Source organism: Rhea pennata, chromosome 3, assembly GCF_028389875.1.
Source record: "Rhea pennata isolate bPtePen1 chromosome 3, bPtePen1.pri, whole genome shotgun sequence".
Lineage (NCBI taxonomy): Eukaryota > Metazoa > Chordata > Aves > Rheiformes > Rheidae > Rhea > Rhea pennata.
In genome coordinates, this window is record NC_084665.1 from 6,352,461 (window position 1) to 6,373,185 (window position 20,725).

A 20,725-nucleotide genomic window follows, 5' to 3' on the forward strand; every position below is an offset into this window, starting at 1 on the left:
CCCCGCCCCCGCGCATGCGCGCCGGGCCGCGCTCTCCGTGTGTGGCGGCGGTTGTGCCGGTGCCGCTGCGTGCGCGCGGGGGAAGGGGTTCGGCGGCGGCGGCGGCGAGAGGGCCTCAACGATGTCGGGCTCGGCGGGGTCCGGCGGCGGGACGGGCTCGGCGCGGAAGCGGCTGATGAAGGAGGAGGACATGACCAAGGTGGAGTTCGAGACGAGCGAGGAGGTGGACGTGACGCCCACCTTCGACACCATGGGGCTGCGCGAGGACCTGCTGCGCGGCATCTACGCCTACGGTGCGGCCCGCGGCGGCGGCGGCGGGACGGGCCGCGTGAGGGGGGGGGCGGGAAGACCGGGAGCGGTGGGGGAGGGCGGGCGGGCGGCGCGCGGGGCGGGGGAGGGGTGGGCACCGTGCGCATGCGCGCCGGGGCGGCGGCGTTCGTGGCCTTCCGGGGCGGCCCCAGATGAGGCCCTGAAGCGGGGGGGCGCAAAGGCCTCCCGCGAGGGGCGTGGCCTAGTGACGGAGGGGGCGTGGCCTGGAGGCGGAGGGGACGAGGGCCTCCCGCGAGGGGCGTGGCCTCGAGGCGGAGGGGCGTGGCCTCGAGGCGGAGGGGCGTGGCCTGCGGGCGGCGCGGCGCGGGTGCCGGGGCGTCGCTCGGCCGCCCGGGGCCCTCACTGCCCTCCCGGTCGCAGGTTTCGAGAAGCCGTCGGCCATCCAGCAGAGGGCCATCAAGCAGATCATCAAAGGGCGGGACGTGATCGCACAGTAAGTGACACCACCCGCCCCGAGGGCGCCCGGGTCTGCAAAGCTGCCGCAGAGAGCTGCGAAAGGCTTTGGAAATACCCACCTGTTTGTCTTTGCGAAGCTGGAGGGTTTTGCCATAAAAGATTTGCTGTCAGGTGAGGGTTTTTTTTAAAAAGAAATCTTATCTGCACGGTTGCACACTGCAAAGGAACTGCCCGCATTCGAGAGGAGCTGGCACTGCATGGCCCAGAGCTGGCTTAATCAGTGGTGGAAGTACCAGTGATATTCACTGCCCAAAGCTGGAGGTGAGATACATCAAGGCTGTTTCTGAGCTGTTGCTTGACATTGCAGAGAATAGAGGAAATCATATCATAAATGATGCGGGGTGAAATGGGCCAACCTGCATAAAGACAGTGTTCCTGACAGCGTTGTTAATACCTAAAAAAACCCAAGTGGATAGTGCTTTAGGTGTGTCACTGTGATAAACATTCAGCCAAGATACTGTGTGTTCTGAATAAGTGGGGTCTGGGAGCATTGGGGATGTTTTCCAGCAAATCTAGAGAACTACAGAGACCTGTGGTCTCTGTCAAGGGAAAAGCAGCAAGTAGAAATGAACTAGTATTTTGTCTGTAGAGAAAGAATATGCACCCAGTTGAAAAAAATGTGCTTTCTAGGTCACTGGTGGAAATTAATAACCTTCTGAATTGTATTGGCATATCTACCATTTTGTCTTAAAAAAAAATATCTTGCAGGGCAGATTGCAGCAAGTTCAAATGCTGATGTGGTAAGGGGTAAACATGCCAGTGCTGGGAACCCTGCAGTAGAACCTGTTCTAGCCCTGAGATTACATTTCTTAAAGCTATTTTTCTTACTAGAAAAACTAGCATTAGCAAAACTTCATGGGATAAGTTGTTTGTGATATTCACTTTTTTGCAAGGAATGAATGGCAGAAAGTTACTTTAGCACGGAGAGCTGACAGATAATGTATTGAAATTGCTTGTGTTGTTTTTCTGGAAAAAAGTACTTACCAAATATCTCTTTCTCAGGTCACAATCAGGAACAGGGAAGACAGCAACATTCTCCATCTCTGTTCTGCAGTGCCTGGATATACAGGTGATTTCACAGCTTGTGCTACAAGAATTTTTGAAGTAAATATCTGGAGTCTTCGTTAGAAAAGCCTTCATTTGGTTAGAGTGAATGAGCAAAGCTTTAAATTGAAATCTTCTAATTATGGGCACTGACCTTTGGCCAAAATTCTGACTGTAAACTTCATCAGGCTCTTACTTTTGTAAGGATTTAACTGTTAAATCCACTTTGACAGAATAAAAAGTTAAGATAAATTCTTATAATTATAAAGCTGCCTTTTAACAGCTAACCTCTTTTAGATGCTCTTATTGACAGCATTAGAGAGCTAAGTTAATCATCCAACAGACAGCTGTCCTCAAACAGTCTTAACATCATCATCAACCTGTCCATGAACAGATGGCACACATTGCACAGAGCCAAACGTAGATGTTTGGCTGACAAGTGTTCATTTGCATTCCAGTCAAGGGTATTTTGTTCACTCAGATGTTTTTGAAATATAACTGGAATATATATATGCTCTTGGATATAAGTATGATTTTCTGTGGACCAGTAGTCCCTTAAATTAAGCTTTGATAGTCATTCATCTCCTGTTGCCTGGGGACATAATACAAACTCCATGTTCTGAGTAGAAAGGTCAGCTTTTTACCTCATTTCTGTAAAGCACTCAGAATATTTTGCAAACATGACACTTCAAAACATTGTCTTGGAATCCTTGAACAGTGCAAAGCTTTTGTCTGATTTGAAAATATGAATCTTCCGTAATTTTGAAATTTGTTTCTATTCTTTTGCAAGAAAAGTGCACACATTTTTATAATTGTTTTCAGAAATGAGGTTGGAATAAGAATTGAGCTGATGAAATCAAGAACTGCATTAGATACTGCATTGTCAAAAGGAACTTACGTAAGAGACTGTTAACTGTAAATGCTTTGTGTGGGAGCAGCTTTCTGGGTGAACTGACCCCTCCAAGCAGTAGGTTTTAGTACAGAACTCTGTAATTAATCCTTCAAGTGTGACACTTTGGAGAGCTGTGGGATCTGTAATCTGTGTTGAGCTTGATCAGCCACGGCCATGTGATTAACTGATCTGTTTTAATCAGGTTCGCGAGACCCAGGCATTGATCTTAGCTCCGACTCGGGAGTTGGCTGTACAGATTCAGAAGGTAGGAGCATTTAAAAACAACAGTACCCTTGTATTTCTCCTCCTTTGTAAAGCTTGAGGTCAATTCTCAGGCAGTCTCTAGTAGAGCTAGAAGTGCAGCTTCTGCTGGAGGGAGGTTTTTTTCTTTTTGAGCTCCCAGTGTTTGAAGGCTTGCCACAGGAAATTAGGGTAATGCACCTAAAAGATCCCTCTTTCTGGTGTGTTCACATCTTAAAAATATATTTCGTGGCTGTGCAGACCTGCATCTCTTTGCAAATAGATAAACTTTGTGAGAAACTAAGCCATTCGTGTGTGTGTCCCAACAGGGTCTCCTTGCTCTTGGAGATTACATGAATGTCCAGTGTCACGCCTGTATTGGGGGGACCAACGTGGGTGAAGATATCCGAAAACTGGATTACGGGCAGCACGTTGTTGCTGGCACGCCGGGCCGTGTGTTTGGTAAGGAGATGTGGGGTCATCTCTGGGGTCACCTCTGGGGTCAGAGCCGAGATGATCCATGGGAACATCCTGCAAATCTTGTGCATTTGATGTGCAAGATGGTTAAATTCCAGAGATCTGAAATACCATGAAAATGACATTTATCTTGATACAACTAATGTAAAATATGCTCTAGTATAATGAGGTATCCCCTTAGCATGGTGGTATCTTCAAGAGGCTGGAGAGAAATCACCGAGCTTAGTATTTGGATTTTCTCTATTTATATTTTGCTTTTCACTGTTCAAATGCGTCTTTAGAGGACGGCACAGGAGAGAAGAGTATTTTTAAGCAGAAAATAAAAAATCTCAGGAAGTATTTCAGAGTCTCAGAGGAGAAAGTAACTGGGTCTATTTGTGTGTCTTAAGTTAGGGTCATATTTTCTGCGTACTGGCCATCACCGTTTAAACCAGGTGTATATGTATTTTTCACTTTCACTGTATGAAGGTTATGTTTAGTGTTAATGGGAATTAAGTACCACTGTGATATATTGCTAGCCTTCGAGCTCACATTTTTTGACTCTGAGAAACAGGCAATGCTTTCTTACGTGGGAACCTGTCACTGGGGACACAGAGCTAGTTGCAAAAAGAATTAAAACCCTGAAAACGGAGCTAGTTTTGAACAATGTGTTAATAGCAAATTTTATATCACAGTGTTAAAGAGCTAGGCTACATGCTTCCCCAAACAGAAATTAGGTTTGCTGGCGCTGTTGGTTAGAAGTTCATAGTATTTTGCATTTCTCACATCCAGCTGAAGTTGCTGTGGGGGACTGAGGTGCACCTGTCCTGCCTGCTTAGCCGATAGCATGCCAAGACTCAGCCTCTCAAAGCCTCCCTGCGGTCTGTGCTCCCTTAGGCTGTTCTGCGGAGACGTGCTCCTAAGCGGTGACGTGTCGCGGGGTAGCTCTGGCCCTTGGAAGTGCCTTCCCGTCACCAAGCACTAGTCAGCATTTGGGAGTAGTGCAGGTTTGCAGAGTTTCAGAGCCTTTTGATCTTAAAAAGTGAAATCTTACAGATATGATTCGTCGCCGAAGCTTAAGGACTCGAGCCATCAAAATGCTGGTTTTGGATGAAGCAGATGAAATGCTCAATAAAGGTAAAATGTCTGTCTCCTTAGCACTTCTTTCTCCTCAACTTCGGGAGATTTTTGTGTCCCCTAGCTCGTAGGTCCTGCCCCTAAAAACATAACCCTTTCTTTACCATAGTTGTACAGTTATCATTATGTTACAGGCTCTAACACTCTAACCTAGTTAAAATGCCTTACCTGATTTAGTTGGAGTGTCCTTTTCAGTAGTTACAGATTTTTGAGCACCACCCTCTTGTACTGTACTGCGTAACATGGCCACGTGATAGTGGGTTTGGGAGAGTTAGGGAGAGAGGAGCAATGGGCGACACTGGCTGCAAGTTCATGATTCACTACTTATTAGGCCTGTGCTATGAAAGGACCACTACTGAATTCCAGAGCAAATCACGAAAGAGGAGGGTGCTCAGGAGAAAGATGTGCTATAACATTTCTGTATTACTTGACTTGCTTTTGCAGGTTTTAAGGAGCAGATTTACGATGTGTACAGATACTTGCCTCCAGCTACACAGGTGGTTCTAATCAGCGCCACTTTGCCTCATGAAATTCTAGAGATGACCAACAAATTCATGACAGACCCCATTCGCATCTTGGTGAAACGGTGAGTGAGTTTCCCTTGCGGAGGTCAGAAGCTCTTCAGGTTGTTCCAGTTTGGGGCCAGTTAACGATGTTTACAGATTTAAACGTGCAGTCTCCTCTTGAGTTCCCTTGCAGCATTGCAGTTTGAAGTACTTGCAGACATCCTTCATGGTCTGTTTTCCAGCAGAGGCTCATTTGTCTCTTGCTTTGTTCTCATTCAGCTTCGTTCACTGTTTCTCAGCCTGGCCCTCTCCTCATCTTCCCCACATCTAGCAGTCTCTTACGGAAATTCGTCCTGCACACCTACCCTGACTCCTATGTTCCGCTCCTCCAGAGGATTTTTGAAGGCCTCCATTAGTTTGATCCATATAGTAAGCCTAAAAATCATTTAGCTGACTGGGCTTGAAGCCCTCCTGTCTCTTATGTTGTCCCAGTTACCTTTCTTTAGTCTTTCTTGTCAAGTATTTTGAATGTGAGAAGCTGTTTCCTTTGAAGCTGTCTGTCTAGATCAGAGAGGGTGCCCAAGTTCAACTCCGTTGCATGAGTCACATTTGAGTCCTTCCTTAGAAGAGGCCTCTCAGGGGACTTTGTAGAACAGTATGGACTTGCATGTGGACCCAGGCACCCACAGCACTTAGGATAGTGGCGTGAGCTCTGCTGAAACACACCCAGCTTTTGCCTGCATTGCACGTACTCTGTGACTTGTGGTGTGTTACAGCTGTTGTTTTTCCCTGCAGTGATGAGTTGACGCTTGAAGGAATCAAGCAGTTCTTTGTGGCTGTGGAGAGGGAAGAATGGAAGTTTGACACCTTGTGCGATCTCTACGACACTCTCACCATCACCCAGGCTGTCATCTTCTGTAACACCAAGAGGAAGGTACGGCAGCTGTGAGATGGGCATGTCAGCTCACTTGCAGAGGGTAACTCGGAGGATGCTGGAGCAGACCCAGTTAAAAGGCCTGGTGGTTTTGTCCGTTTGGGAATAGTTTAGTACGAACAGAGGTAAACCTCAGGTCTTTGGGATGTGCCTAGCACAGGCAACAACTGGTTACAAGCAGACCTGGTATAGTTGGCAACGATTGCCTTTTTAAAGTAGAACTGATTAGTTAAGAATGTGCTTATTTTTCTAATCATTTATAATCCCTGAAACAAAACCACGCTTCCTGAAAAAAATGCCCTTAATTCTTTCCATATCAGACGAGGGAGAACTTGGTGTTTCCTGTTCCAGCCAAGACCATTAATAGGCTTGGCCTGGATGTCTGTTGCTACGTACTTCTCCCTTCCTGTTATTCAAACTGTTAACTTCCTTGCCTGGAGCGTGTCTGTGCTGTGCGTCCAGCTCTCCGGGCAGGCTTGGATCTGGGCTGATAAACGTGACCTGCATTTGTCAGCAATGAGCGTTGCAGGGGTAGGTGCAGTTACATGATTCATGGAGCCGAGCGTTCAGTCAGTTCTGTGTGTCGCGTAGCCAGTGCTTAGCGTAAGGATTACTTACATCCCGTATCTCCAAAATGCTCTTTTAAGAGCCTTGAAGTCCTTGACAGCGTGTGTTGCTGCATTCGGTCTCCAAGCACGACTGGCACATCTTGTTGTCCAGAGCAAATAGCTAACCCTGGCTGCTTGGCTGTACGCACAGGTAGACTGGCTCACAGAGAAGATGAGAGAAGCCAACTTCACCGTTTCATCCATGCATGGGGACATGCCACAGAAGGAGAGAGAGTCCATCATGAAAGAGTTCAGATCTGGTGCAAGGTAAATGCCCTAAACAGTGCTGCTCAGAGCATTACTACTTCAGGCCAGGATTTCTTCCAGATCCGAAGGGAACAGGCCTCAGAAACACTTGGCACCTCTCTTCTTTGAAGGCCTCACTCCTTGTTTAACTTAAAACAGGAAGAGTTCTGATTCTATCCTCTTACGGTGCCTCAGAGTTGGGGAGATCACAACAGCTTCCAAGAAGGGATGTTTATACTTCTAGCTGTAGGTTTGTTTTGCTGAAGAGGTTGCAAATTCTTGGGTTTAAAAATCAAGTGAAAAAAATATTTCAGTATCATCCCTCTCTTTTTAAGCTCTTGGTGTCACACTCATCCTGAAAGATGAAAACTTGCTTCATACTATCTGTCTTTTCACTGAAGATCAGTGATTTAGTTTGGAGACAGCTTTCTTAGTAGCTAAACTGGACGCTGGGGAAGAGGTGTGCAGAATGGCGGAGGATGCCCCATGTGAGAGACTGTGGCTCTGTGGCTCTCACACGTGCCTCAGACACTGGCGCTGCAGTAACTGTCCTCTTCTCTTTGCAGCCGCGTCCTTATTTCGACAGATGTTTGGGCTAGGGGCCTGGATGTGCCTCAGGTGTCTCTGATCATCAACTACGACCTCCCCAACAACAGAGAACTCTACATACACAGGTGAGGACAGCGCTCGCCTTAGGGACCGTGGTTCGAGTACCCTTCCGAGGTGGCTCCATTCTCTTTCCTTCTGCCCCCGCAGAATCGGCCGGTCAGGCCGATACGGCCGCAAAGGTGTAGCTATCAACTTTGTGAAGAACGACGACATCCGCATCCTCCGAGACATCGAGCAGTACTACTCTACCCAGATAGACGAGATGCCCATGAACGGTGAGTGCGGGCTGCCCTTCTCCTCCAGCTGTGGGCTTGCGCCGCCTCTGAAAGACGCGTGTTGGATGCTTTGCTTTGCCGCGGGCCTCGTTCCCAAGCGGAGCTCGCCTCTCTTTACCCTGGGAAGGAACCCAGGAACAGGACGACGTGCGCATCGGTGCTGGGCCATGGCTCACGGCTTGCTCAGCACAAATTTATGTTCTCTTTTTCTCTCGTTTCAGTTGCTGATCTTATCTGAAGGTCCGTGTTCACGAGGGAGCTGCCATCGCATCATTTGTTACCTTCCATAATTATGTTTTCAAACCCCTGTGCTTTTATCACATTGTTTTTATGTTCTTGAGTTGAGCTGCAGATGGGAACTTGTGTAAATAATGTCTTTACTTCTGCCCACCTTTTTCAATTAAAAAAAAAAAAAAAAGTTTTATCATAACCTGTACCTGATTACTTTAACCTTAAATAGTAACAGATAGTGAGTTTTGAGACCATGGAAAAAAACAGTAGATACTCTGTAAACTTCATAAAATACAGGATTTCCTGATCTCCACCTTTTTATTATTTATTATCTATTTATTAGTGCCTTTTTATTAGCTGATGCATTTTTTTTAGCTTGATTAATTTTGCCTCTCCATGATCAGTTCTCTAGAAAAAGTTGAAGATTGAGTTACAAGATAGTCAAAAAGGAAAACATTTCCTGCTTAAGGTCTTCCAGAGCCAGATATTTTATTATTCAGTTCTCTGGATGAGTTTTTTCCCCTCCCCAGACACACAGGGGACTTGAGGACGAGCTTGTGAGCGTGAATACCTCTATTTAACTGGGTACCAGCATTGTCTGTAATAAACAAACATTCATATATTCCACCTTGTCCCTTTCCCCGTCCTCCTATTGGTTTTGTAGGCTGTTGCACGTCTCCAGGCATCTTTCCTGATCTGTGCTCTGACCGCATTGTGCTGTAATTTACCATCCTTGATACCTTCTCCAGAGCGTTTCTAGCTGCGTCCTTTTTGAGAGCTACACAAGAGCTGGCCAGCGCTACCCTGCTGTTGTAAGTTACTGTGTTTTACCCTCTATCTTCTCCAGTAAATTCATTTTTTTTGCTTGCTTTGGAGAGGGGGGCCAGTAACACTGGAGTACTGCGCTGGTTTGCACAGAACTGGAACAGCTCCCAGAGCCCCTTTCCCGAGTCCGTCGCGGAGCAGCCCTGGGTAGAGGGGAGAGCGTGCCTCCGTCCTGCCCCCTTGCACGCCTCCAGCGAGGTTGCTGCGCTCCCTTGTGCGCCCCACGCGTCGTCATGACATTGTTGGCGCTGCACAACCAAAGGTTGAGAAATACTAGCCTTGATTTACGAAGGATACTAAGTGTTAGGGACTGCCACCTCAGGCAGCCTGATGGAGGCGAGGCTGCTGCAGCTCTGCCCCCAGAGCCAGCCGGGAGCAAGGCTGAGCCCGCATTGCCAACAGGCACGCGTGTGTGCACACACATCGCGTACGCGCGTGTGCGCAAGGCTGGCCGTACAGGGCACAGAGAAAGGCGGTGCTTGCGCAAGCAGCGTTAACAGCCTCATCTCGGTCCCTCCTCCAGCTGGTCAGGACAAAGGTCTGTCACAGGGACATACGTACGTGCAGACGTAGACGCTCTGGCTGTCCTGCTGCTGGCCTTGGATCCCCAACGTCCCCTGCGGCTGCCACCTCGACACAGCCCCGCTCCTGTTGCTGGCACGAGCCGCCTCTCGTAGCCAAACCAAACACACATGCTACGGATCCCTCCAGTAACCAGCCTCAGGTGCACAGATCCATCCAGTAACCAGTTCAGTTCATGGACCCTCTTCATCTCCTGGTGCCCCCTGCACAGACACACGGGTACAAATGGGTGTCTCAGTTGACCCTCCAGACCTTAGAGTCTCTCCAACTGGCTGGACTTCCTGGTGCCTCCAGTGCCAACACCACCGGTTGCCTCCTGAGTAGGAACACGCGCGTACCTAGCACAGGCTACTAATCGTTCCTGTGCTGGGCTCCCGGGTCATTTTCCCTACTCACAACTTAGTCCAGCTGGACATTCCTGCACCGACACTCGTACCTTACTCGCTCCTGTTGTTGGCACCGACAGCCACACAGGCCCCTATGACCCACAGTCCTGCTCCAGTTGCTAGTGCTTGATTTCCACTCACTCCAGTCTCTGCAGTTGCTGGCACTGAAGACCTACACCATTGCCAGGAAACGAGTTAAAATGGAGTTCAATGAGAAGACAGTACAGACCGCAGTGGTTAGCGGCAGGGCCTGGCCACGCACGCTTACTCACCAGCAGCTTCCTTGCACTTGGCCAGCCGCTTTTTACCCTCTGAGCCCTCTGTTTTAGCTAATACTTGTTCCTCTCCCTAAAAAAAAAAGTCACCTTGATCCTTCTTTTCGCCAACCCAGCTTCGGTTCCTCCTTGAAAGAGCCCACAACTTCTGCGCAATCCCAGAGTGTTCTTCCCAGCCCACAGCACGTCCCCTAGCCCTGCAGGTAGTAACTGCACCTCCCACCCCAAAAGGTGCTCTGGAGCCTTTCCACTGACCCCTGGCACAGGGTTTCACTCCGAAAGGCTGGGGCACATCTTCACATGCACAGACACAAACTTTTTAATCACATAACACAACACTAATTGCAAACCTAAAGTTTAAAACAGACAGGAGAGGGCAGTTACCCCTCCTGCTCTCCAAACCACAAAGCAGCAGTTTTGCAGTCTGTTGGGACAGTGTGATCAGGAGCCCCCCCCTCCTCTTCCCCCCAGCCAGTTTCAGTCCTCTACTACAAGAGAGCAGTGGAAGCTGAAGGCTTTTCCCAGACCCATGAGTGTCACATTCTGGACAGCTCTGCTCTCCTTGTCAGGCTGCTTCCTGTGTTCTCCAGGAAGGCATAAGGCAAGCGTGGCACCCCAAGCTGCCCCTGCAACTCCTTGGTCCTTCAACTAGTAAGGAAAAGAGACTGAGCACCAAAACCATTGGATTGTTTAAATAACAGTATTTAATCTGTACAGTTTTGAGAGAAGATATCATAAAATGCAACATTCCTACCTCATCTTCACCATCATTCACCTGGAGCTGAGCCCTCTTTGCCAGAGGGCAGGTAACTTAACCACCAATCCCTAGCAGTTCCTTAGGGTGCAAAATCACAGTGCAATTGCTTTAGTCCTAGACAGATGACTTCCCTCTTTCAAGAGGGGGGAGGCTGATGAAGCTCAAGAGCTTATAGAAGCTGTTACTACTTAAGAACGCAAAACCCAGCTATTGCACACAGTTATTTCCAGCTGAAACTACAACAGTTAACTATTCAGCTGCCCTTACACTCCACACATCTGAAAATACTTTAGTTGATACTGATTTAGTCAAGAGTGAAAACAGGTTAGTGCCTGTAGCAAGGTTTCAGAATGATACAGTTGGTGGGCAGGAGCTGACAAGCAACTCCCCAGGTCAGGCAGTGTCCTTCAGAATAGGAAGAAACTCCCCTGAGCAGGGAGGGGAGTTGAGTTAGACAGACATTGTCCTTCAGAGACAAGCATGAGGTGAGCATCAGCTTCAAGAGAAAGCTATGAAGTACAATAGACAATTTGTTCATATAATTTCAGCATTTGACATAGCTTATGTAGTAGAATACATATGTGAGCATCTTAAAAATAAGCACGAATTTCATATATACACAACTGATTTTAATCATGTACTGAAAATAAATTACAGGAAATAACTTTAAAATGCAACAGAGGACAAGAGTTTCACAACAAACATTCCCACTGATTTTCCCAAGGGGGTGAGAGATTGCAGTGCTCAAGGCAGGTAAATATCACAAATATATCAAAAAGTTCAAATCGTTGATGCATTCACACATTTACATGAGCCACAAACATTCCTTTACAGGGACTGCACTTAGCTACCACAGAACCAGGTTTTGCCATAAACTACAAAACTTTGATACAAAATTGTATTTATATATTTATAGTTCATATACATGCCCTATCTGTGATTTCTTAAAAAATAAAAACTAAACACACTGTACAGACAATCCTAACTCATTGCTTGGTAGCTGTAGGCAACATTTTTGGATGGAATTTCTTCCCCAATAGAATTAATGGCAATATTATATACACGAAGGCTAAACTGCAGAAAAAGACAGCTCAGTTCCGATATGCATCTCCCTTGGGACCAGATCTGCGCGTTCAAGGCAAGACAACATATGCTCTGACCCACGGCCTCCCTTACAACAGTTAGTTCTGCCATCGGCGGTGTGAGGAACCAATACATGCATTTGTGTAACACTGGTATAAAAGGCAGTAAAGCAAGATACATATTGTAATGTAGTGGCTCTAATGGCTTCACAGGCTTGGTACACTTACGCACAAATGCTCCCGAGTTAGATGAGGCAAGGGGATATTGCAGAGCTAGGTACATTCGGATAGAGGGCACCAGCTATAGGTCTGACCACTACTTCCCTGAAATACCTCCTGCAGAGGACAGATTCCCATTTGTAAGCCAGAGGCTGCATCAAGTCAGAGCCAGGAGGAAGAGCCGTCCTCCCACACCCCAAATGCATCTGTGCACTGCTCACCAGGACTGTATTTAAAGTACGCACCCTTCCCTCCCCACCCCACAGTCTCCACAGCACCAGTTTGTCTCAGAAGCAGAGCACTGACAAACTTACTCTTCCCAGGTGATGGCAGTGATCTGCAAAGCCAGTCACACTAAACTACTTCTACAGTTGATTGTAAACTTTGGTTTATTTATTTTTTTTATTATTGAGTTCTCATGGTACAGCAAGCATGTCTAAGATGAGAGGGCAGAGTTGAAGAGGAGATGAACTGTCAGTCTGTCTTTAGTCTGGCATGCTGAGATACCTGCTCGGTCAGGCCTGCTTTGATAGAGTTTTTTACAGACTGCCTCATATGATCCTCCATCAGATTATCACTCATGGGCTTCAACACCTGTGGAATGAGAAATGTGCAAACAAAAAACAATGAGGTAACCACAGAAAATAAAATACAAAGAACATACAAAAAGATGAGCCCTGAAATAATGAAAAACCTTAGAATGAAGTCTGACACAAACTGCCATGATGAAGAGAAATGAGTTTTGCTGCTACAGTAATGTTGTAAATCAGTCACATGTTATGACACAAAACGATTCCCCTCCTATAGAGTTGTATTTCAAATTCAAACCATTTTACAGTTCCTAGAAGATGGATGTGCAATTCCATACCCTATATGCAGCATCAGTCTGGTATGGTTACAGCATTTATGCAGACCGGCCCAGACGGTCCAGCTTATTGTCCTATATGTATAAGTGTGAACACTTCAGATACAGAAAGAAAGTTAAAAATACTGGCTAGTTTTTCTTCTTGTTATTGTTGGATGAGAGTCGCTGCCGCGGCACTGATGTAAGAGCACGGCGAATCGTTCGGCGTCTAAGAACTTCAAAGAGTTTGGAAAACACCTAAAACACGAATTGAGCTGTTAGGAAAAGCGGCTCTTAAAAGGCAGCAGAAAAAGTCAAACGAGTTCAAAAAAAATTGACTGCCAGTAACTTCTCACCTTCCTGGGATTCCTCTGAAGCAAGGAGGGAAGAAAAAGGTAAAAAAATCAGAAAATCAACAGCAAGAACACCCAATGTAATGAAATCTATCAGCATTAGAGCCAACTCAGACCAGGATCTATAGATGCTTTGCACGTTATTAGTGATGTACCACTGTACCAACATCAGGAGGCTTTTAGACTCTAATCAAGGAGCTTTACTCCAGCGCACAAAAAGGCAGGCTCATGCTAGCAGGAGCAAAGTTCTCCCTCTTCTCAGCATTAGTCAGCAATCAAGTCTTATATGCTCCAGGCATCCTTCAGCAGCTGTACCTGCAGCCAAGCACTACACATCCAGTTGAGGCTTTCCACTTCCCTTGCAGTGCTCTTCAGCACTCCAAGCACCAAATCAAGAAGCTATGATAGCACAGGAGAGCCTCAATTTTTATTTCTAGTAATTCAGTACCTGATGCTTATTTCCCTCCTCTTACTAGAGGTCCAACTACTCCTCTGCAGCCACCCTACACATTTAATGGGTTGTTCGCAAACAGGTATGATGTACCACTGCGTATGCAAGTCCTGAACAAAGTCACTGTTCAGATGTAGAAGAATGCCTCCATACAAAAGGCTCCACGCAATTACTTGCTTGTGCCTTGTAGGACTCCTCTTCCTATCATCCCAGCTCAGAGAGCCCTTTTAATTCTAGTTACAATACTCAAGTGTTTCACTCCTGCTGGCACTGGACATTGTTACAAGGGATGCTCCAAACACTACACAGGAGTTGGCCAGAAATTCTCCATAACAGCTGTACTTGGACAGCTGCATCAATTGGATTTGGATAGCAAAATCTGATCTCAGCACAGAGGACTCTCCTCCAGCTTTGCTACTCTTACACTAAGATCTTTTGTTCTTTTGGAAATTAGTCTGTCTAGCAAGTATTTCTTGCAACAGCAGTTGCACCAACTGTGCTACTTGAAGTGTCACAGATAACAAGAGGCTTCCTGAAGGAAGAAACCTGCTGTACATCCTCCTCTAGCAGAGAGTCTGGTCATTCACTGGCCAGCTTTCTTTCAAAGTCTAATTAGCCCTTCAGTGCCACACCATCAGGTGAGGTGATGGAGCAATGTCACCTTGCACATTTCTTGCACCACCTGTAATATTTTACCCATCACATTTAAACACAAGCATGTCACTTTTTACTTACCTTTAAAAGCAGAATTCTTTGCTCTGAAAGACTTTTAAAGAATATCTCCACTCTTAAAACCTTTGCCAAGTGCTCAGAAAGTAGTGTTCTTTAATACCCTAAGCTGGTTTAATATTCTCTGTGCAGGCATCTCATACCTCTGAGCCAGTTTTACTTTGAGCAAAACTGTCATCCTCCATTAGATCTAGACCAACTTTTCACTTGCAGCACTAAAACTAATTAACATGTTTACTCAAGAAAGGAAGATTCTGCATGAAAGAGATACCAACCTGTTCCCATATAGCTTCAGCAATTTGATCAATGGCTGTTCCAACTTCTCTGAATTCCCCAGAGTACTTAACGTATGCCCAAGTACAAAGGGATATTAGAGCCATCCCCATTATGAGATTACACAGGGTAGCTATGGAGTTCATACCAAGGAACCCAGTCAGTCCTGAGGTTATATACATGGCAAACATGACTGCAAATAGAGTGGCAGGGGTACGAGCAGCATAAAAGATGTTTTTGCCATCGTTGTGCTTCACAAAGTTTGCATAGATCTCATCGATTTCCACCTCAAGCTGGTCCTGGTAGCGACGACAGAACTCTTCCCCTCCCATCTTCTTCACTGAGCGGAACTGCCGGACAGCTGACTCTCTGAAATCCTGGTGCTTCCGCTCAAGGTCCGATGGGGCAATGTAAGGCTTATCTCCTCCACAAACCTGTAGGAGCAACCACAGGTGGGGTCAGCACACCCTGAGTATCTTCTGCTACCCAGAAAGCAAACTTGTTCCTCACTGCCCCCTCTCAGACTAACTCCTGCTTTCTTGGCTCTGTAGGCAATAGAGTCCTGTCTCAAGTGAAGCAGCTAGAGGGATTCTCACTCTGCACTGCAGAAGCCTGATCTGTGTGGCCACATCCAAAGCTACGGTATGTGACAGAACTAGCTTTTTCAACCCTTCCCTTTGTGCAAACCCAAAAGCATAGTACATCAGCCGTAACATCGGTATTTATGTAAACAGCAGTGGAACAAGGAACCCTGGGAGGGGGAGTGTTTGGGTCAAAGAAGGTTAAGCATCACTCCAAAGGCTACATCCCCTCCCACAGCTTTTCATTCTAGGTCACTCACCTCAGCAAGAGGGTCATTACTGAACATGGGCAAGTATGAGATTTTGCCCACTGGCACTCAACAAGCTCCTGTTTGCTGGTGCTCAGTTTCCAACAGCAGGCTCTAAGGAACTTACTAGACAGCATGAATTAAGAACTAGCTGCTGACAATTTTAGTCTGCTCTTTGCTAGACTGTTTCTAGGCTTGATTCAGATCAACTTGTGACTATGCTTCTACTGAAGAGAAGAGACCACAGACTCATATCCACACCCAAGACACTCACCATATGCCTCTCCCTGAACCAGCACATAGATGAAAAATGGTCAGATGCCAACAACTTCTACTCCGCAACAGTGACTTCTGACCTTTTAAGGACTACAATTAGAGATTACCTAGCCCACCACTCTAGTGGGAACTGGGCAGATCAGATCCAACTCCTCTAGGCTCTTACAGCCAACTGTGTCTGAAGACTGAAGATGCCTTCTATATGATGTCAAGGTACAGCCTTCCCTCTCCCACCACAAAGCAGACACCTGTAACAGTGTCTCATCATCTCATGTCTTGAGCACAGCAACAATCAACTTTCTCCTGCTGCTATCATTTTGGCAGGACCCAGAAAGGATCCCTTTCCCAACTTACAGCTTCCCTTTTCTGCTCTCAAGATGCATGGCTTCACTGGCTGGTTTCTTCGCAGAAAATCTCAGCAATGGTCAAGATGCTGACTGCCTGCTGCCCCTCTGAGTTTAACAAGGACCCTTCTGCTTTTTCCCCCCTCACTGCAGTCCAGTGCTTTTTTTCCTCCCTGTAGTCCTCCACATCTGGCAGAACTCCCTGAAAAACAGCTATTAGTCTCTCATCCTCCAGAAGTATCTCTTCACTATGCTGAGTATTAAACACTACGAGCTGCTGATGTATCAAGACCCCTGCTTGCCATGCAGAAAAGTAGTGCCACTGTTCCCTCATACTCTGTGTGCGTGCACCTGTTGTCCTTTACATTTAAGGTCACTATGGCAGGGACAATATTTTGTTTGTGCACACTCAGCAAAACAGGGCTCTGGCTCATAAGAGGAACTCAGAAGCCAGAGTAAGAACTATCTGAACTAAGCAATAATAGTCTCAGATCCAAGGAGTTCAGACTTACTTCCGTTTCTAGCATCAGAAATTTCAGCTTTGTCACATTAAAGAACATCTTGAAAGTCTAGATAAAACTGATTCAAGACATTTGTGCTTATCTCTACAGCAATATAAAAATACACAGTACTGGAGAACATTACTATGGAAACAAAGTCTGTTTAAGAGAACATCTGTTCTTGTTTATTCTTTGCTCCAAGTAAGAAATCTTACAACTACAGTATCTGAACAGCCAGTAAAGATTCAATGTAGGAGAGCAGACTTGTCATTTGTTATAAACGAGCAATTTACTATCTCAAGAGATTTTCCAAAATGAAAACAAGTGATGTCCCTCTACACTAGCATAGCATTCTCAAAACAGGCTGCTAACAGAAGCTAGCTGGTCTGCCACTAGCATTAGGCCTTAGATGAATTCAAAATGGAAAACTAATTCAGATATTAAGGTCAGAATCAGTCTAGTAATAGGGAACCATGCTTATAGCATGTTATCATAACTATTAGTCTTTTCCTGTGCTAGAGTTCCAGAGAAGACTCCTGTTAAACTTTGCAGGACAGGCACCTTAGAATCCCCAATGATAAATCCTTGCATGTCACTATGTTGAAGCACCAAATCCATGTGCACAATCAGCATAGTGGTATAACTCACTGCCTCCAAGAGGCAGCAAGTAGGAAGTTACATATACAGCCTATTAAGACACAACAATTTTTAAAAACTTTTAAAGGACTTCAAACCACACGTTTTACAGTTAGCAAATAGCTACTATTCAGAGGTGCGAGACTACACTAGAACTCTATCCTTCTGTGGCCATGCATGCTCAAGCCCAGACCCAGCAAATATCTCTCCATTTATTTGCCCATTTCACATTATAGGATTTTTAAGACGTCAGTCAGGAGCAGCACAGGGACCTAACTAAGTAGTTATCTTAGACACTCTCATCCCATACCTCCCCACAATTTTCCATCTCAAGGAATCCTGATTTTGCTGCATTAGAAATCCTGACACTAAGCTACTTTTCTCCATTAACTTGCACACAACCAACATTTAGCACAACATTAAAACTGAATGCCTATATTTGCATGTAGGCAGTTAAAAGTTGCGATCATACCTGCTCCATGCCTTTACTATACAAGTCTTTTGCTCCTGCCACAGCAGCAAGATTGTTTGCTTCAGCTGTTGCCTAGAAAACATTGAGCATCATCTATGGTTACAGCATTACTGGCTAGTCACATATGTATTTACACTGCCCAATGCCCCCATATAACCACCAAAGCTTCAGATAGCCACCCCCATGTGAACAAACAGATGTCAGTGATACACACTAAAACAGATTATGAACTAGATTGAAATTTTCTCCAGCTTTCCAGTACAGCTGTAGATTGAAACTCCCATATGCTTATATAGTCTTTTCATCATGAGTAATCTCTCTTGAATGCTCTACTGTGAATAACCAAGGCTCTCAACTATTAAGCATTAATCCTGATAGACCATTACTTGTGAGGAAAGCAGAAAGCAGGCTGGTATTACTTCTGTAGCATATACATGCAGTTTTGGTGCCAGAACTTGTATGAACTCAGGATTACCTTTAACCTGGTCCATGTGGGGGACTTATTCTAGCTAATACTGCAAGATATCATTTTCTGTATCTCACAGCCACATTTACAGCATGCTAAAAGGAAGCAATGACAGCCTTTGTTTCACCAGGACAAATTTGCTCAATCCCTAAAGAACTGGTTCCTTGAAGGCCCAGAAGATAGCCAGAGCAGAATCAGTTCTTCATTAACTGACCGCAAAAAACCCAGCTCCTCCAAACAGTCACTCAAATCTGTTCCAAAGCCTGCATTTTGGCAATAGCTTGTCATTGCAAACATTTGAAGCATCTGACACAGAGCTTCACACAATCAGTTTGTGTTCAGATCACTTTAAAGCTGATTACATCCTCTTTGGATCAACCCAGAAAAGAAACCTCCTTGCAGTTATCCAGTATAACAAACCCACATGCACCACAACTAGCCCAGCACTGTGAAACAGTGGCGTTAGCTGCTTTACTATAAGCTTTCTCCATTTTATCTCCAACTAAAAGTTCACTAAGTAGGGTCTGAAAGATACTGACAAAAATAGCAAGTCATCAGAAACTTGTGTTTAAAAACTGAAGTAGCTGGAAAAAAAAAAAAAAGCTACCAACCAACTACAACCCTGTTCCATTTGGTAGAGAGGACTGGGGCAAGATATAAACACATACCCAGGCTACACAATTCATATGGTTTTGAAAGTAAACAGTGCCTTCAAAAAACTACAGCTGTGTGTTCCAGGAACTTCAGACTCCCAGCAGTCTTGACCTTCAATTGCAAAGAAGGTATGAAGTGCACATCTTCAGTCAGGTTATTTGAAAGAAAATACAATACCTGGAGCATAGATTTCGGATGAGGTAGCTCCTCTCCTTGATAGATTTTAATATAAGCCTAAGGGGGAAAAATTAAAACAAATGTTTATCCTAAGCATTTGAGATTGAGGGGAGGGAAAGAGGAGGAATGATACAAAGATACAGCTCAAATTACTTTTTGCAAAATCCTAACCATTTAATTGGGCAAGTTTCTGCATATACAGAAAGCTGGCATTCACACATTCACCCCTACTGCTTTAATCTCTTTACTTTCCTGAAACTTGACACGAAGGCATCCCCACTAATCCTCAATTTTAGCAAGCAGAAGCAATGCTTTATTCCTAATACCAAAAAAAGCATGTTAATTGATATGCTTGGTTAAATTGTCCATCTCTATCAAATTACTACTTTTTAAGCAGCTGCTGACAGATCTTAACATGCAAGCACCAAGGAACCATCAAGTACGGCTGGTACATGTTTTTACTTTTAGAGACTCTTCCTTTCACTCCAGGACAGAAGCTTCTGTCTCTGAAGACATAAGGTCTGTGCATCTGAGGTTAAGGCCTGGTAGAGCAGCACCCTGATGAGACATAGCCACTTTTTCCAAGGAGTGGCAGACAGTAAGAAGGCTATCTACAAACGTATCTCAAGATTTCTGCTAGGTAGGCAATCTTCCTCCCACAAAAGGGGACAAGGACAACCATCTTACACTGTCCTTCCGTTAAGAGGTCTGTCCAAACGCCTGCTGCTGCTAGAAAGAAGTATTTACACTTCTCCACGCCTTGCTCCTTTAGAGCACAGGAGGGAATAGAGTTAAAGTAGATCAAAGCACTAAAGGAGACAGAATTGAGCTGCCAACACTGCCAAGCAGGCAGTCTGTGTCTGTTCCCTGTCCCACCTATCCTCAGGTGCTCTTTCACCAGGGTATGGGAAGGCTGGAAGAGGACACATCCCTCATGTCTTCTTCTCCAGCCCTCAGAATGGCTCATGCCCCAGAGCACAGCTCTTAGGGACAGATTAGGCAAGGAGGCAAAGTAGGCAGCAGCAGCTGGTACCTCAGGCCTTTGGGCAAGCTGTGCAAGTTGGCCCATTAGGGCAAGTAGCAGCCTTTCAAAGGCTGGGCACTTTCTTCTCTGCAGCTACTGGCTTCTTTCTTGTTTGCCTACAACCCTCAGCCTTGGAGATTTCTTCTATAAAGCAGGAGCAAACAAGGTCATCGGGATCCTTACATACCTACTGCTCTAGGTTGTAGGACAACCTACATAGATGTATAGATTTATACAGCACTCTGTTCCCTTGGCACCCTTCTGTAAAGGCCCTTCAATTTCCAACTCAGTCTTCACAATCTCAGCTTAAGATGCAGTCACAAGGGAGCAGTCCTCTTTAGTTACGTGACTACAGTGTTTCCATAGCACCCTGCATCACTGCTCACAAACTGGATGCTGCAACATGAATCAGGCAGCTTTTCAATAGGTGGGGTGTTACACATTTCTCTGGGTGCAGTCCTTACTGCTAGCAAATATCCACTCCCTACACCATACAGAACCAGGTCTTACTGGAGAAGGGGAGGCTGAGCACACAAGCTTCAGAGAGCTGATTTTGTGCTGGTCAGAGCAGCCTTGACTTCTGCCTCCCAATTCATGCGTTTCATTT

At 45.7% G+C, this 20,725-nt stretch overlaps 2 protein-coding genes across 6 annotated transcripts in view; one reads left to right on the forward strand and one right to left on the reverse strand.

Annotated features, from left to right (window-relative positions):
• The first annotated feature begins 10 nt into the window (after positions 1–10).
• On the forward strand, positions 11–8,596 carry EIF4A3 (eukaryotic translation initiation factor 4A3). Its single transcript, XM_062571464.1, has 12 exons — positions 11–293; positions 691–763; positions 1,789–1,855; positions 2,925–2,987; positions 3,292–3,424; positions 4,475–4,555; positions 5,000–5,141; positions 5,857–5,995; positions 6,755–6,870; positions 7,416–7,523; positions 7,606–7,733; positions 7,955–8,596. The coding sequence occupies exons 1-12, from the start codon at positions 122–124 to the stop codon at positions 7,969–7,971; spliced, it is 1,239 nt and encodes a 412-aa protein (XP_062427448.1). The 5' UTR covers positions 11–121; the 3' UTR covers positions 7,972–8,596.
• Positions 8,597–11,396: 2,800 nt separating this feature from the next.
• The window catches only part of ATL2 (atlastin GTPase 2), a 40,227-nt gene continuing 30,898 nt past the window's right edge, over positions 11,397–20,725 (reverse strand). For 2 of the 5 annotated variants that reach the window (XM_062571474.1, XM_062571473.1), the window contains 4 exons: positions 19,095–19,151; positions 17,798–17,869; positions 14,743–15,174; positions 11,397–12,684 (listed from right to left, as the gene is read on the reverse strand). In XM_062571474.1, the coding sequence (XP_062427458.1) occupies positions 12,565–12,684; positions 14,743–15,174; positions 17,798–17,869; positions 19,095–19,151 (681 nt within the window). In that variant the 3' untranslated portion in view covers positions 11,397–12,564. The other 3 variants (XM_062571478.1, XM_062571477.1, XM_062571475.1) reach the window with 3 other exon arrangements.